The sequence below is a fragment of the Mus caroli genome, unplaced genomic scaffold, assembly GCF_978045245.1.
Source record: "Mus caroli unplaced genomic scaffold, Mus_caroli_1 scaffold_19, whole genome shotgun sequence".
NCBI classification, from domain to species: Eukaryota; Metazoa; Chordata; class Mammalia; order Rodentia; family Muridae; genus Mus; species Mus caroli.
The window spans coordinates 39,693,988-39,712,288 of NW_028227274.1; the positions used below are offsets into that span (position 1 = coordinate 39,693,988).

General features: G+C 37.7%; 1 protein-coding gene across 2 annotated transcripts in view; it reads left to right on the top strand.

The window, feature by feature from the left end:
• The window catches only part of Rbm27 (RNA binding motif protein 27), a 66,603-nt gene that overhangs the window by 31,207 nt on the left and 17,095 nt on the right, over positions 1-18,301 (top strand). The window contains exons 8-14 of one of the 2 annotated variants that reach the window (XM_021150472.3): positions 67-201; positions 6,914-7,078; positions 10,477-10,626; positions 12,678-12,822; positions 13,684-13,837; positions 14,832-15,128; positions 16,952-17,095. In XM_021150472.3, the coding sequence (XP_021006131.1) occupies positions 67-201; positions 6,914-7,078; positions 10,477-10,626; positions 12,678-12,822; positions 13,684-13,837; positions 14,832-15,128; positions 16,952-17,095 (1,190 nt within the window). The remainder of the gene's footprint in view (positions 1-66; positions 202-6,913; positions 7,079-10,476; positions 10,627-12,677; positions 12,823-13,683; positions 13,838-14,831; positions 15,129-16,951; positions 17,096-18,301) is intronic. The other variant, XM_021150473.3, reaches the window with a different exon arrangement.

The window sequence follows — 18,301 nt, forward strand, 5'->3', positions numbered from 1 at the left end:
TAGTACTAGATTCTTACCAGAGATTATTCATCCTGTACTTGACACTTTTTTTTTTTAATTCTGTAGGACCTCCCATTTCACAGTCAAGCTTAATAAATAGCCGAGACCAGCCTGGGACAAGTGCAGTGCCCAATCTTGCACCAGTGGGAGCAAGACTACCTCCTCCTTTACCGCAGAACCTCCTTTATACAGTATCAGAAAGTAAGTACATGCCACGTCAACAAATTCTTAGGGTTTGGGGGGATCTTTTTGTTTTTAATTAAACAGATCAGTTTCTCATACACTGGGCAGGTGGGCTACAGAGTAAGTGGAGTGCCACCTGCAGTTGTGAGAGAGGGGACAGTGTCTGCCTATGTTCTAATGAAGAGAAGAGCCTTTGTCACTCCTGGGGATGTACTCTATAAAGGATGGCAGTTCAGACTGGGTGGTGTACAATTCCAGGATGTTAGTGTGAGTGTAGCTTCCAGTCCAGTTATGCAATTCTGGTCAAAGGCTAGAGTTTTGCATATTGGGCTGCAGGCTCTGTAATGTCATTTCTGCCTGTTCAGGGCAGTCTAGGGATTAGCAGGGAGACAGACCATTCCAAAAGGTGCTTTAAATGGGTTGTCAAGATGGTAAGTAAAGTCAGTTGCCACCAAAGCTCAGAATCTGAGTTTGATCTCTGGATCCCACATAGTAGAAGGAGAGAAATGACTCTGCAAGTTGTCCTCTGATCTGCATACATACAATGTGGCACTGTGTGTGAGTACAACAAAATGCTTGTTCTTGTGGAATGTAAAACTGTACAATTATATTCAAATTTACAAAGGAGTCATGTTATATGACTGTTTTTTAATTTTGTGTGCTGGAGTGGGGAGAAGCAATGAGCCCTGTATTACTGTAGAATGGCAGCACAGAGCCACTTAATAGTGACTACTGCAGTCACAGCATTGAGCTTCTACTAAAGGACTCTCTTAACACATATGGCCTAGTTTCTTTCTTTCTTTTTTTTTTTTTGGTTTTTCAAGACAGGGTTTCTCTGTGTAGCCCTGGCTATCCTGGCACTCACTTTGTAGACCTGGCTGGCCTCGAACTCAGAAATCCGCCTGCCTCTGCCTCCCGAGTGCTGAGATTAAAGGCGTGCGCCACCACGCCCGGCAAGCCTATTCTTAAATCAATGCCTTCTACCCTTCTTGTCTTTGTCGATGAGTACAAGAGCCAATTACTCATGTGAACATCATCATATGACTGGCACACTGCATTTTCCCCCCTTAATGATGTATGTATACTTGAACACTAGCCCCTACCTAGCACACAAGGCAAGCTTCAACCTTGCTTTTGCTTTTTAAAAAAAACCTAGTTGGTCAAAACCAACCAATATAGTGAAGTTTCTCCTTCACTATATTTCCACTAGAACCTCTCCTCTTATTCATGTTTGACTCATTGCCATTTCGGGTCATTTGACACCATTATGTTTGTTTAAGCACCCAGCCAAGGTATAGCACTTAGTGTTAAGTGAATATTGCTCAGACTCTTTAGTGGTTAGTTACTGTTTCCTTCTTAATCATCAGAGATCTTCTCTTAGGCTTCTGACTCTTGCAGTGATTTAGGTCTTACTTTGCTAATCTCTTTTTTATTGTTTCTGACATGCACAGTATCTATGCTCCTGTAGTGACTCAAGAAAAGGCATTTTCTTCTTTACCGCTACATAAATGCTTTCTTTTCTGCTTCAAGGTTCAAGTCTAAGAACTTGAGAAACATTTGTCTCCTGTTTAAGATTCCTACATAACATAGAAGCATTTGTTAGGTAATGATGCATATTTAAATATAGGTCTGTTTGATTTTTTTCTTTTATAAATATAAATCAAAAATCTGACATTTTCTGTCTCATGGTCTTCTGATTAGTATTTTCTCATAGTGCAGGTTTTATTGTTGCTATCATTGTTTTTACTTATGAGAAATATCAAATATATATAAAAATAAAGATAATATAGTAAGCTGAGATATGTGCAGTATAATGAAGGTTCTTGTTATCCAGCTTTAGCACTGATCATTGTCCTTACAGTTTAAAATGTCATTTGTACTTATAAATATGAAAACCTGGATTTATTGCAGTCTAGGCAAATGGCATATTTTATATTGTTACATTTAGTGTTGTCATAGTAAAAATTCTACTTTTTAAAAGAAACGGGCAGTTATCCATTTTTTTTATACCAAATTAAATATTGTGACACACTCTATAAATACTCTGCTTGGTGTTAATTTTTATTTAAAAAAATTTTTTTTTCTTTTTCCCTGAGACAGGGTTTCTCTGTGTAGTCTTGGCTGTCCTGGAACTCACTCTATAGACCAGGCTGGCCTCGAACTCAGAAATCCGCCTGCCTCTGCCTCCCAAGTGCTGGGATTAAAGGTGTGTGCCACCACGCCCGGCACATTTTTATATTATTCTTAGTGTTGTTATTATTAATTTAAGTTTTGAAACAGGGTTTTTCAACATATGCGTGGCTGTTCTGGAATTCACTATAGTAAACTACACTAGCCTTGAACTAACAGAGATCTACCTGCCTCTGCCTTCTGACTGCTGGGATTAAAGGTCTGTGCTACCACATCGGGCTGGTGTTGAGTTTAAGAAATTTGGCAGTTGCCAGTAATCTCAGTGACTTAGCTCAATATTCATTAATTCAGAAAATATTTGTTCAGTGTTTATGTGCCAGGCATTGTGGTAGATGCTATGGAGCTAAGATGTATAAGATAACCGATCTCAGGTGGCCTTTCTCTCATACCTTTAAAAGAAAGAGTGTAATGTTTTCCGAACTGAAATTCTGAATATCTGTTTTTCAGAGAGATTAGTAACAGACGTAAGAATATTAGGAAACAAATATAATTATCAGCTTCTTGCTTTTTCAGAACAAAGGACTACATAGGAAAATATCTAGTATATTTTTTAATTTTAAAAATACATTTTAATGGCGGGAGAGATGACTTAGCAGTTAAGAGCACTGAGTGCTCTTTCAGAGGTTCTGAGTTCAATTCCCAGAAACATGGTGGCTTACAACAATTTGTAATGGGATCTGATGCCCTCTTCTGGTGTGTCTGAAGACAGCTACAGTGTACTCACATACATAAAATAAATCTTAAAAAAAAATACACTTTAAGCTAGGTGGTAGCTCATGCCAGAGGCAGGCAGATTTCTGAGTTGAGGACAGCCAGGGCTACAAAGAGAAACCTTGTTTTGAAAAACAAAGATAGATCGATAGATAGGTAGATAGAGGCTGGGCGTGGTGGCGCACGCCTTTAATCCCAGCACTTGGGAGGCAGAGGCAGGCGGATTTCTGAGTTTGAGGCCAGCCTGGTCTACAGAATGAGTTCCAGGACAGCCAGGGCTACACAGAGAAACCTTGTCTCAAAAAAAAAAAAAAAAAAAAAAAAAAAAAAAAAAAAAAACGAAAACAACAGCAACAACAAAGAAGACTCTTAGAATAAAAACAGTCCTTGTAATAATTACCATTTTTACTTTGATTTCTCATTGGTATTTGTGTTTTACTACTTTATAATCTTAGATGCTGTGTCACTGTTTATAAAGAGAATTAATTTGTTTTGAAATAGAATATTAATATTGGACAAGTCACAATTGTGTCATTCAGACAGCTTTGTGAATTTTCTTCCATAGTTAAAAGCATACAATTTGATTCTAAAGTATATAGGGAGGAGCAGGAAGATGGCTCAGTAAAGTGCTTACAGTACAAGCATGAGGATCTGGGTTTAGATCCACAGCACCAAATAAAAGTCAGGTATAGTGCCTCTAGCTCTTGGGCTACAGGGAAGGAGACAGTTGGATTCCTGGAGCTCCTGATAGATTCAGTGAAAGACACTGTCTCAAAAATAAGATGTGAGATGGGGCTCAGTTGTTAAAATGCTTGTCTACCATGCATAAAGCCCTGGGTTCAGTGCTTAGTGCCACTTAAATCCAGAGGTGATGGTACGTGCCTGTCATTTCTGCATTTCTGAAGTGAAGGCACGAGAATCAGGAGTTCAAGACCCTCCTTATTACAGTACATTCAAGGCCAGCCAGACATACAAGAGGCCCTGTCTCAAAGAAGGAAAAAAAAAAGTAGAAAGCAAAGCAATATAGGAGGACATTGATGTCAACTTCTTGTCTTCATATGCATCTGCCCACATGAACATGTACATAAAACACACACACGGTTTATAGAAAAAATTAAAGCCCTAGAGGATAGCATCTGATAGCCATCTTAGCATTTAAAACACAATTGCAGGGCCTGGTCAGATGGCTTAGTGGGTAAAGGTAAGGTGCTTGCCTCTAAACTTGGTGACGTAAATATGATTCTCAAGACCCATAAGGGGAAGAGAAAGCCAGTGTAAGCTGTCTTCTGACACGTTTGCATGTGCATGACACAGAGAGAAATAAATGTAAAAAGTTCTGGTATTGAATCATCACTACAATGGTTTACAGCGGGAATCATGTAAAAAACATTTGAAAATTGGATATGGGGAGGTGGCTCAAATGGATAACAAACTCGCTGTACAAGTATGAAAACTGGAGTTCAGGTTTTCAGAACAGGTAAAGTCAGACATGGTAGCTCATGTCAGGAATCTGAGTACTTCTCCAGTGAGAAGAGAAGCAGATTCGCTGAATTCTTGAGGACCGACTGGTGAATAGCGTGAAACTTGTACTAAACAAGGTGAAAACGCAAAGACACCCAGGATTGTCCTCTGACTCCACCTCAACACATACAGCGGCACGCCCACGTTTATGCCCGTGATTGCTCACAGGAGCACATGCACACTCACCATACATAAACACAAAACATACACACAAAAAATATTTGGAGAATATAAGTATCATAGAATGTTTTGGTCATAGTTTTTTTTTTTAAATATCTTCTTGTGTAGGTGATTTTAATGTAGTTTCCTTAGTTTTCATTTTAAATACTGTCTTTGAGACAGATAAGTTGGACCCTCGAGCCGGGCATGGTGGTGCACGCCTTTAATCCCAGCACTTGGGAGGAAGAGGCAGGGGGATTTCTGAGTTCAAGGCCAGCCTGGTCTACAAAGTGAGTTCCAGGACAGCCAGGGCTATACAGAGAAACCCTGTCTTGAAAAACCAAAAAATAAAAACAAACAAATAAATAAATAAGTTGGACCCTTAAAGTTGTTCAAGTTTTCTTTTGTAAATAAAATTGGTAATTTCCAAACCACATAATTTGGTTTGTTCAAATAAAGTAAAGAACTTTATGTATATTTTTAGTGTGTTCGGAAATTTGGGGCACCAAATTTACACTTTGAGCACCTACAGAATAGCTATGACTCTGGGGTGTGCAGCACCCCTTTTTTGGCCTCAGAGGCACCAGGCATGCACCAACTCTAGCCACCTTCTTAATGTTTGAATCACGTGTTGTCTGTGGTTTTAACTGACTTTGTACAAGCTTGCCCTTTAGTCTCTAGTTACTGATTACATATACCAGGCAGATTTGTGCTGGATCATATATTTAAAGCCATCATACAGATAGCATTGTTTCTTTTGGTTTTTCTCTTGAGCATTATGCTTCTTGGTTTTTTTCTTCAATGAATATTCTCTATAGTAGGTCATGATTGATCTGTTTTCTAATGTTTGAGGTTATTTTAAATTGCTATTGCAATATAGTGATGGACTGAATCTTTTAAAACATTTTGAGAGGATTGGTGTTAACTATGTAGTGTCATCTGCTTTGCAGTGAGTTTTTTCATCTTTCCTTCATGCATGTGGACAGAGAAGATGGGAGATGTTAATCTTAGTCTTCTTATTACTATGAAATCAAGTGATTACTTTGTGGCCTGTCTTATCAGTCTGTGTTAAAAATATAAAGGGATTTTGAAATTGTAAGGCATTTAGTCACATACAAAAATCTTGCTAACTTTACTATGTCTTATGTTGTAGTGAATGTCTGGCCTTATTATATAAAATATTCACTAAACCTTATAGTAAATTTATGTTTTGTATATTGTTGTTAGGAAATGGTACTAAGTAGAAACCAAAGGAAGGTTTTACTCTGTAATACTTTGTCTTTTTCCAAGTGTGTGGTATGTGTGCCATGTGCTCATATGTTTATTATGTCTGTAAATGTAGTCTATTTTAAAACATGACTCCTAATATCCACAACCATTCCCTATATCCAGTATTGGTCTGTTGCATATTCCTTCATCTTTTTTCTTTGTTATTGCCCTCTCTATGGTGATAACAAATTTCCACCACCTTTTAAATTTTCTTCTAGTGAGCATTTCTCATTCTTTATGAGTCTATGGGTATGATAATTTGTTTTGTGTGTCTTACTGGTTTTTTTCATGCTTCTAGATACAGGAGTATATTTTGTACACAGTTGACATTTCACTTGTGATTGGAGGGAGATCTGTGCATGACAACCTTGATATCTGTATAGTTCATTGAATACTAGATTCTATATGAACAATAGCTCAGGGTACCTTTCTTTAACTCAGTTGGTTCATTGCTTAGCTTTAGAGAAAACTAGCATACATTTACTCCACTTAAGATTTAAAAAAGTAGAAAGCTAGGTGTGATATTGCATACCTGCAATCTCAGAACTTGAGCCATGGAGGCAGTAGGATCAGGATTCAATGACTTTGAGGCAAGCATGCACAAAACCCTCTATCAAGGAAGAGACGCGGAGAGACAGAGACAGGAGAAAGGATTCTAAAGGGCAGATTATGCAATGCTAATTTCTTTGTACCTTGATGCATCCTAACTAGTTGCATGTCTATGCTTTCTTGAGTTAGAATCTCAGTAATGTCTTTCTCTACTACTGTTCCTGTTGTTGTAATTTCTCTGTTCTTGGCTCACATCCTCAGGAAGTACACCATTGCCTCAGAGAAGCATTGACTCTCAATCCCAGCTGCCCTCCTATTCTTTCCTCTATAGGACAGCCCATGTATTCTCGTGAACATGGTGCTGCTGCATCTGAGCGACTTCAGTTGGGGACACCGCCTCCTCTGTTGGCAGCTCGTTTGGTGCCACCTCGAAACCTCATGGGATCCTCCATTGGGTATCATACCTCAGTCTCCAGCCCCACCCCTCTGGTCCCAGGTAAGCTTTGCTGCAGATGGCCATCCTCCTCACTGATCTTTATACCTTAAACTGGTCAACCTACCGTATGACCTGGCACTTAAAGTTCCTATTAAGCTCTTAGGTAGAGTTATTTTCTGTTTCTCTGTTTCTTTGGTTTGTCCCTAGTGGTTGTTGATGATTAGGTCCTCTGTGTGTGTCTGTCATCTCTGTTGTCCTGTATGTTTACATTCATTGCCTTGGTAACAGTCACATCTTCCTTGAGGTAGTTTCTGATAAGCTTTATAGGAAGATAGTATTTACTTGAGTATTTTCTAGTTAATTACTTGTATATTACAGAAAAACTAGGGTAAATTTTCTTTGAAATAAAGCCAAACATCTGCTGGTGGATAAATATAGTTTCTCCTTTCTACTCCCTGTTGTATGGACATATTGCTCATAATGAATGTAGGGTTGTTGAAAATTATTTCACCTTATTGATATGTGTTCTGAAGATCTGTGGTATGTTTTGTTGGTGTTTTGATAGTCTCTTTTAAAAAGATGTTGTCTTGCTAGTCTTTTGGAATTCAGTTCATAACTAAAGCGCTCTTTAAAAAAACAAGGGTCATGAAACCGTCCAAGTTAGCCTTGAATTTGGGATCTGAGTGGTAGGTTTTTGGGTGTTTGCCACCATGCCTGACCTTATTGTGGAGCCTACATTTATTCGGGTTCTGTGTTCCCAGGGGTCATAGAACAAAGCCATTTGATTGTGTGAATTTCAAACCTTTTTGTAGCCTCAACTGTGGGAGTTTCTGTTACTACTAGGCAGTAATTGAAAACTGTGAACGGTACTTTGTTCGTTTGATTAAAAGTTGAAGTAGGATTTATTTTGTTAGCCCTCTATCTTAGGGTTACTAGTGCTGTGATAAAGCACCATGACCAAAGACTCTTGGGGAGGAAAGGGTTTATTCAGCTTATCCTTCATCATGAAAGGAAGTCAGGGCAGAAGCTCGAGTAGCACAGGGATCTGGAGTAAGAGCTGATGCAGAGGTTGTGGAGGGATGCTGCGTACTGGCTTGCTCATGATGGCTTGCTCAGCTTTCTTCCCTATAGAACCTAGGACCATCAGCCCATGGATGGCACCACCCATAATGGGCTCCCTCCCTATCCTCCACCAATCACTAATTAAGAAAATTTCTTATAGCTGCGTCTTATAGAGGCATAGAGGCATTTTTCTCAGTTGAGGTTTCTTTTCAGATAACTAGCTTGTGTCAAATTGACATAAAACTAACCAGGACAGCATAACTGTGGAATCTGTGAATTTGTTATTTTACCTATCATCTTCAAACTGTATCGCTCAGACATTTAATATATTTATTTAAATTCAATAAATAGATAGGATTTCCTTTTAAGCTATACATCATTAACGCACGTTTCTCTCAGTAGTAATTTTGTCAACTGGACCTAAACAAACAAAAATTAAGGGTATAGATCATTTAGTATAATGTCTTGCCCCAAATTGTGAAGAACTAAATTTGAATCCTCAACACCTTTATAAAAAGCTGGGCATAGGGGCCCATGCCTATCATTTTGGCATGAGAGACTTAGTTGAGAGAACTTCTGGGGTTCACTGGCCAGCCATTATAGCTGAACATTCAATGAGAAACTTTATCTCAGGACATGAGATAGTGATGGATTGAAGAAAACACTGAGCATTGACTCTGTCTTCAGCTTGTGGAAGAAAAAAAGTTATAAGGTAGGATGTAGAGCAGGAACTGAAGAGATTCAGTATAAGCCAAAGAATACTCTGGTAGAATAACTGCTTAGATAGTACACCAAAATAGAAGTTTTGGATTTTGTTTGATTTTTTTAAACAGGAAACCAGTTTTTTATCGTCTATACTACATCATGAGCTATTTTCAAAAGTGAAAGGAAAGAAAATAGGTGCAATGTGGACAGGAAGGAACCCTTACAGCAGTGTTAGTACTGATCCCAGATGTCTCAGTTGGTTGCCCCTCAGTGGCATTTAATTGTTCTAAACTTAGAGTTGGTGTTTTTTGCAGGGAGAGAATATGCTCATGGAACCTGAAGTTGGAAAATAAAGTATTCAGGGCAAGGTTTAAGAGAGAGTTGGGAGTGATATGCTGCACCAAAGACTTCTGAGGCCTTATTTACCGTATTTAGATAGGATAGACACAGAAAAATGCTTTTAGAATTCTGGAAATTCCTAAGGTAGATTGTTTGTTTTAAAGATTTTTTTTATTTTATTTGAGACAGAGTCTCACTACATTGCTTTAGCTAGCCTGGGACTTACCTTGTAGATCAGACTGGCCTCAAACTCCACTTGCCTCTACCTTCCAAGTGCTGATATTAGTGGCATGTATCCCTACACCTGGCTTATTTTATTAATTTTTAATTGTGTGTGTATGTCTGTGTGTGGGTTTATGCGTGTGAGTACGCATGCCCCTCCTGTCTAGAGGGAGGGTGTTGGATCCTTTGGAGCTGGAGTTACAAGTGGTTGTGAACCAATTGACATGAGTGCTGAGAAACAACTTGCGTCTTCTCTTAACCACGGAGCTCTCTCTCCAGCAAGTGGACCATTTGTGAGCTTATACTCTGTATTATAGCAGTGACAGCCTTTAATAAAGATGTACTTGAGCCTGATATTGTAGTTTGAGCTTTATATGAATTATTAAACACATTCTCCATTAAGAACAAAAAAGAAACACATGAGTCGTAACTATGAAAACCAGTGTGTTCCGTCTACCTGGCTATGATTTGATTTGGAGTGATGAGGATATGTGCCATTTAAGTCTATCATTTCTTTCAGAATCACTTTTAACACTAGTAAAATAGTTACATAGGATTAGAATTTTAAAAATGATTTTTTTGTTTTAGGAAAAAGTATAAGAATGTGATAAGTACATTGGTGAATAATAGGGTGGTTTTAAAATAACTATAAATATGAAAATTTAACTTACCTAGCTCTTATTTGAAATATGTTTTGGATAAGAAGCCAGCTGTTTTTTCTTCAGCTTAAAAAATTATTTATTGATTATAGAAATACCTAGAAATTGATGAGACACAAAACTCAACAGTCTTTGAATAAACTTGTTCATGTTCATAAAAATTAGTGATAAAAATATGTATGGTTACTGAAGATTGAAGTAAATGGTTAATATACAGGGGTAAACAAGACTGAGTGGATTGAGAAGTAAAAATCAGTGTTTGAATTTGAATGTCTCTATGTTCATGACAGTAACAATGTTTTACTCCTAAAGTAGTGTCTAATATAACTCACGAGGAGTGTGTATGCATTGATGTAATTATATTTTTTGAAGAACACATACTTTGAACAGCTCTTTATTTATAGTAATATGAGAATAGTTTGAGCATTCTGATTTTCTAAATGTTGGGGGTTTGTTTGTTTTGTTTTTCAGATACATATGAACCAGATGGTTATAATCCTGAAGCACCTAGCATCACCAGTTCTGGTAGATCACAGTACAGACAGTTCTTCTCAAGAGCACAGACACAGCGTCCCAACCTGATTGGCCTCACATCTGGAGATATGGATGCAAATCCAAGAGGTGAGAATGCTTTTTTCTGATGATAAATGTTATGCAGTAGTTTAATATTATAGTTAACACCTTTGTGTTTCTGATCTTTCTTGAGGAAATCAGACTACTTATACTTTTGAAAGATACTATGTAATCATCACAAAAGTCTTTTAATAACTTTGCTTCTAAATTTTATTTATTTATTTTGTTAAAGATTTATTATTATATCTAAGTACACTGTATCTGTCTTCAGATGCACCAGAAAAGGGTGTCAGATCTCATTACGGATGGTTGTGAGCCACCATGTGGTTGCTGGGACTTGAACTCAGGATCTTCAGAAGAGCAGTAGGTGCTCTTAACCACTGAGCCATCTCTCTAGTCCCTAAAATTTATTTTAATAGTATAGTTAGAATATATTTACTTTAGATACAGAAAATAATATTTTCAATTTTTTTTTTTTGGTAGGACATCGGACCATTTTAGTTATATGCTGGGCACAGTGTTAGATAGAGTTCAGATACAAGGTGAAATGATTGGTCCCTTTCCCTTAAAGAACTGATCAAAGGTATATTCTGCATTTTGAGAGCTGTGGCCTCAAACCAATAATGTTTCAAGCCTAAGCCCTACAAGTAGATTAGCCTTTTATCAGTTTATTTTTTAAGATTACAGCTATATCTGCTCAGGCCCAGTGGCAATTTTTTATCTGTGTAGAGGCAGGAGGATCAGGGATTGAAGATTATCTTTATCTATATAGCAGATTCAAAGCCAGCCAGGGCCACGTGAGACCCTTCCTAAAAACAGAAAATACAAACAAGTAAAAATCAATAAGAATTATATCTATCAGGATCTACTTCAAAGTTTAAAAAAAAAAAAAATCAAGCCATGACAGTTGTGGTGTCTCTGACCACCATTAAACATGCCTTTAATTCCAGCAATCGGGAGACAGATAGATCTCTGTGCGTTTGAGGCTAGCCTAGTTTACATAGTAAGTTTCAGGCCAACCAGGGCTCCATAGTCAGATCTTGTCTCAAGTTGTCCCCCAACCCCCCACCCCCCAGAAAAAAATCAAGCCAAGATAAAAAAAATTCAAGCATATACCTTTAATGTGAGTTCATTTTCTTCCTTGCAAATACATTAAAGTATGATCCGCTATAAACACATAGTTGGGCATGGTGTCTTGCTCCAATTCTAGTCAGTGCTCAGGATACTGAAGCAGGGGTTCCAGGCCAGCCTGGGCTGGAGTGACAACCAATCTCCAAAAATTTAAAAAAAAAAAAAAAAAAAAAAAGAAAGAAAGAAAACAAAATAATGTAATATTGCATACAAGAAAACCGTTAGCTGGGTGGTGGTGGCAAATACATTTAATTCCAGCACTCGGGCAGCAGAGGAAGGTAGATCTCTTAGTTCAAAGCCAGCCTGGTCTACACATTAAGTGTAGACCAGGACAGCCAGGGCTCCACAGAGAAACCATGTCTTCAAAAACTACAAAAAGAAAGAGAGAGAGAGAGAGAGAAGAAAATCTTTATGTGGTGAACATTTTGTTGGACCATGACCAGAGGCAGATAATAATCCTAGTTGTATTGTTTGATCCCTTGTTGAAAACAGTATTTGCTATATATTTATATTGTAAAAATAAGTAAACTTATGGTGTGTGTGTGTGTGTGTGTGTGTGTGTGTGTGTATGTGTGTATAAAAAGTAAATGTCTTGCTCTTTAGACAATTTTCTCCGATAACTTTCTTGTATTCGTTGATGGTCTGCTTGAGTTAACGGTCACATTGAATTGCCTTTGAGGTTTTAAGCTTGCATTTTAATTTTTTGAATGTAAAGAATAAAGGCATTTGTGGCTTTTTTTGCTGATAGGAATTTCTAAGAAGGAAGTAGTAAGCAAGACACAGTTGTGCATGCCTTTAATCCCAGCCCTTGGCAAACTGAGGCCAGTGATCTGCCTTTAAACAAAACGAAAATAAAAAATGGTAGTAGGTGAATGCTGTCCATAGGACCCTTTTTAGCTTTAGATTAAATATTCCAATCATTTGATGTTTCCCCAAAATTCATTAATGGGAATTTTTGTTTCCAACAGCTGCTAATATTGTCATCCAGACTGAACCACCAGTTCCTGTTTCAATTAATAGCAACATCACCAGAGTAGTCCTGGAACCAGAGAGCCGAAAGAGAGCTATTAGTGGTTTGGAGGGGCCACTTACAAAGAAGCCTTGGCTGGGAAAGTAAGATGGTTTTGTTTATTAGAAATATGTAATCAATACTTGTGTTGTTTCTCTTGTGTTAATAAAATTTTTGCTAGGTGTGGTGGTATGTACCTTTAATTCCAGCGCTCTGTGAGTTCAAAGCCAGCCTGGTCTACAAAGCAAGGACAGCTAGGGCTCTTACAGAGAAAACCTGTCTAGCAAAACAAACAAATAAATCATTAGTGATTTTTCAAAGTATGTTTCTTAGAGTTAGGGTTCTAAGAGGCATCTTTAGAATATCTTAGAAATTAAAAAGCTGCTGGGCAGTGGTGGCGCACGCCTTTAATCCCAGCACTTGGGAGGCAGAGGCAGGTGGATTTCTGAGTTTGAGGCCAGCCTGGTCTGCAGAGTGAGTTCCAGGACAGCCAGGGCTACACAGAGAAGCCCTGTCTCGAAAAACCTAAAAAACAAAACAAAAGAAAACAAACAAACAAAAAAATTAAAAAGCTAACAGGATATTCATGATAAGATATGTGTAAAAAAACATCATTGATCAGAAGTGAACTAGACATGACCAGAAAGAAAGCATTGGTACCTGTGCAGAAGATGAAAAAAACATGCTTAAAAATGAAAAATATATAGTTAAAAATGTTACTCAATTTGTTTTAAAGGTAATCTGGTACCCGTGTGGCTATAACATGTTTTTAGTATCGGTTGGACCACTTCTCTTTGAAATACTTCATTTTGTTTTCCTCTCCCTCTATTTTATTGTAATGAGGGTTATGTTAAAGTTCTGTAGTTTTTGAAGAGTGCCTAAACTACCTTCCTTGCTGAAGGTAGCATCTCTTGGCTAGCCATAGGATGGGAGGATTAACCAAGATTCATCAATGTTTGTTTCAGACAAGGGAACAACAATCAAAGTAAACCAGGCTTCCTGAGGAAGAATCATTATACAAACACCAAACTAGAGGTGAAAAAAATCCCCCAGGAATTGAACAACATTACCAAGCTCAATGAACACTTCAGCAAATTTGGAACCATAGTTAATATCCAGGTAATTTAATTCAGTCAGAGACAGAGTGCGTGTATGCTGTGAGTTTTGGAAAGTATCCCTAGGTATGACTTTGCAGAGAGTTGTAAACTGTTATATATTTGAATGTGCATGTGTGTATCATGGAATTATTTAGTTTAATTTGTTCTTGAGAATTCATTTGATTCTTTTCTGTAATCATTTTTTCTGAAAACACCAGGCCAGTTGTTGTTATTTTTGTTGTTGTCGTTCATAGGTCTTTGTCTGAACAAATGACCTCTTCCTTTGTATGTTAATGTTGTCTAAGAAACTGAGATTTTTTTTGCTATATTATTCAACACCAAATCAGTTGTAGTGATAATATAATCTTTTGATGTCTACTTGTTAGAAGTTTGAACTTATGAATGTGTAGTAATAGTGAGGATTTATTTGATTGTACTTACATGTTAGTTTGAATTCATGTTCTTTTCTCGTAAATGCTTTCTGTCATTATTCTTTATGGCATTTAGAATAAAAACTGGATGGCTTATTATGCATAGGTAGAACAGTTTTCTCAGGCACTCATATTGAATACCATAGGCGGAATAAACAAACAGTAGGAATTTATTCTATTGTAAAGAGACAGTTTGGCAATTAAGAGCTGAACTGCTTTTCCAGAGGACTTGAATTAGGGTCCTAGCATCCACACTGTGTAGGTCACAGCTGCCTGAAACTCCAACTCCAGAGGGATCTAGTGCCCCTTGGTAAGCTGCTTCAGAGGGATGCCTTAGCTTGTAGACACCTGGCTTTTCACTGTCTTCATATGGCAGAGAGGGTGGAAGAGGGTTGTGTGGAGACCCCTTCATCTTCTCATAAGGCCATCTTACCTAAAAATGTTAAGGGCACAATTTTAGTACCCCATGTGACCTGAATTTTTCCCTAATCCTGTTCTCCACTGAGGGCTAGAATTTCAACATACAAATTTGGAGGCACACAATTTAGTTCATAGTTTAAGTTGTTGCTATTATTTTCTTTAAAGGTTGCTTTTAAGGGTGATCCAGAAGCAGCACTCATCCAATACCTTACCAATGAAGAGGCCAGGAAAGCCATTTCTAGCACAGAAGCAGTTTTGAACAATCGGTTCATTCGAGTCCTGTGGCATAGAGAGAACAATGAGCAACCAGCACTCCAGTCCTCAGCACAGATTCTCCTGCAGCAGCAACACACCCTGAGTCACCTTTCACAGCAACACCATAGCCTACCACAGCATCTTCATCCGCAGCAGGTGATGGTAACCCAGTCTTCCCCCTCATCGGTCCATGGAGGTATCCAGAAGGTAATCATGTGTCTCGTCTCTCAGCCGGAATTTTCCAGCTTACAGCTTTGACACCTTCCACATTAGGGTTGTTGATTGATGTATAAACCAGTATCATCTTGTCCCCTGAGACCTGATTATTAAAGAAATTCAGATTCTTAGACCTAGCCATTTTTAGTTTAATTAACTAAGTAATTACTTGGTGTATGAGTGGATGGGTACTCTGGGTGGGTATAAACTAAAACTTGACATTGTGTGTCTTTCTTTGTTGATCGTCTGCACTGTATTTACTGAGGCAGGGGCTCACTGAATCCTGAGCTTGCCAGTTCTGCCAATCTAGCTAGCCAGCTTATCTGAAGGATCCTCTGTTTCTTCTTCCTAGGTACTTGGATTATAGGGGGCTTCCCTGCCTGTGCGGGTGGCTTTTATGTAGCTGTGGGGACCAAAACCCAGATTCTCAAACTTAGCTTTTTACCCACCCATCTCATCTTCTGAATCAATTTTTGTGGGAAAGGCCCAGGAATCTGCTTCAAAAAGCTTTTCAGTGTCTTAAAGCTAAGAGAGCTGGTCGACAACAGGGTGATTCACCTAGGTCTAACCTGTTTAGCTTCACCCATAGGACAGTTTCTAGATAATGAGCTTTCAAAATCTGAGTGTTTAAGAAGTATCTGCAGCAAAGCACATGCACTGTCTACCTCTAAATTCTGAATCTTGAGCTACTTTGCTTTATATTAGAATCAGTCACTTTCATATCTGCCCACTTGTCCTGCCATTTCCCATGCAGACAATTTTACTCCTTTAAAAACTGAAATGGAACCTCCAAGGAATTAAGATTCTCTTTTATGTTTTTGAGAGATATCTTGAGTTGGTAGCTTAAGGTTGGCCTTAATAGGGTCATCTCTCCTTGCCTCAGAAGCACCGCCTGTACAGTTGCATTATCATGTCTGGATAAGAATGAGGGTTGTGATTCTTGTATAGTTTTTTGTTCTTGGTGCCTAAAACAATGAATAATGCCTGGTATATACATATTTCTTAGAACATTCCAATGAAAAAGTAAATGAAGGAAAGAGCTAGCCACAGTGCATTAAAGCTATCCAGATATTGACAACAATTTCCATCTAGACGTTACCATCTTTAGGGTAAATATGATCTGATGGAAAAATAAAAACAAGCAAGCAGAGCACTGAGGCAGAAATCGGTTTGAGGCCAGCTTGTGCTAATGCAAATTCCTATCTCAGAACACTGAAAAATATATACACGCATCTCATCTCAATTCTGTTAATCATCACTGTTCATTAGAATCTAAGTCATACATTTTTATTTGTGTTCTGTTTCATATTTGGACCTAAATGTGAATACTTGTCCTAGATGTTGGATGAATGATGAAAGAATGTAGCCTGAGATTGTCTTTCCGTTTCACTGTTGTTTATACTGTTAAAAAACAAAACAAAACTGTCTTTTATACTAAAAAACATTGTATACTAAAGAGAAGATTTTAAAAAGTTTTTATGGAGTGTGTGTGTGTGTGTGTGTGTGTGTGTGTGTGTATTTTACTGTGACACATGTATTTGGGGGCTAAGGATTGAACCAGGGACTTGTGCACACTTAGCACAGGCTATGCTGCTGAGCTCCTCCCTCTGTGTTATGACATATAGTTATTAGACATCCAAAACAATATGGGTAATACAACCATCTGTATATTCATAGTGCCTTAAAAGATACAATTTTACAGTTAACTTAAGTGCTTCCTCATTTCAACTTTAACTTCTATCTTAAATTTGTATTATTCTTGTGGTTTTTTTTTTTAAACTTATATCACATAGATATTTATTTTGTATTTGTAGATAATGGGCAAACCACAGAGCTCTGGTGCCTACGTTCTTAACAAAGTCCCTGTTAAACACCGTCTTGGACATGCAAGTACTAACCAGAGTGACACGTCTCACTTGCTAAATCAGACCGGTGGTTCTTCTGGGGAGGATTGTCCGGTATGCCTTCTGTGATATCATGTTTATTTAAGCCACCAAATATGGCACAAAAATTCATTATCATTAAGATTTGTAATCTCTCAATGGGGCAATCATGATATTTGCCTTAAGTATACTTCTGTAATTTCTATAATTCAGCTAGATATTAACTGTTTAATTTTCTTTTATTTAGAGCTATCTAAGAATCAGAGAATTTTAGCTTTTAGCTGTATATTCATAGGTAGATGTTCTTATTTGTCCGTACCCTCCCGCCCTGGTTTTTTAAAATGAGGTCTGAGTAGCCCAGGCTGGCTTCTGCTCATGATCTTGCTGCTTCTGCCTCTTTAGTGCTATTATTAAAGACATGTACCACCACATCTGGCTTTCATTTTCCCATTTAGGTATAATTAAGAACCTAGTAAGGCTAGGGAGATGGATCTTGAACCTGAGTTTGGTTCCCAGCACCCACACCTGGCAGGTGAGAGTTGCCTATAATATAACTCCAACTCCCAGTGACCTGATCCCCTCTTTTGGCCCATGTGGGCAGTGAGTGCATGCTCATGCACAGACACAAATGCATTCATATCTAATTAAAAATAAGTAATTAAAATTAAAATAAAATCTTAGTAAAACAGTGAAAGTAATCCTACCATAAAGCCAAGTGCTGACATGTCCCTTGCTTTTAGGAATATTATCTATGCAACATGTGTAGTTACCACTACAGAGAGCTAGAGGAATTTGGAAAAAGAAAAGTGATAAGGGATACTCCAAAAAATACTATAAGGTCTCTGTGACTAAGACATTTTAATGGTGGCACATGATTTAACAGACCAGTGAAACAGAACAGAAAGTAGACTTCATTGTAAAAGGAATTTATTATATCAACTAACTAGTATTAGATCAAAAATAATTTTTGTTATAGGTATAAGTGGGTAGCTTATTCTTATAAGTGGGTATATGAAAGAGATAAAATTACAATTTTTTTTTAAAAATTACATCATAAACCAGGATAAATTCCAAGTGGACTTGAGACTTAAATGCTGGAAATGCTAAATGATTCAATTCTCATGAAATGAAATTTGGCAATGTTTGGTAATATAACAGAATTATATACACTTATGCAGTTTTCTCAAGAATCTGCAACAGAGATATTCTGTCCAAAATGTAAACTACATATGTATAACTTACAACTAACAGTAAGTTTTTGTAATTTTGAAAATCCCCAAA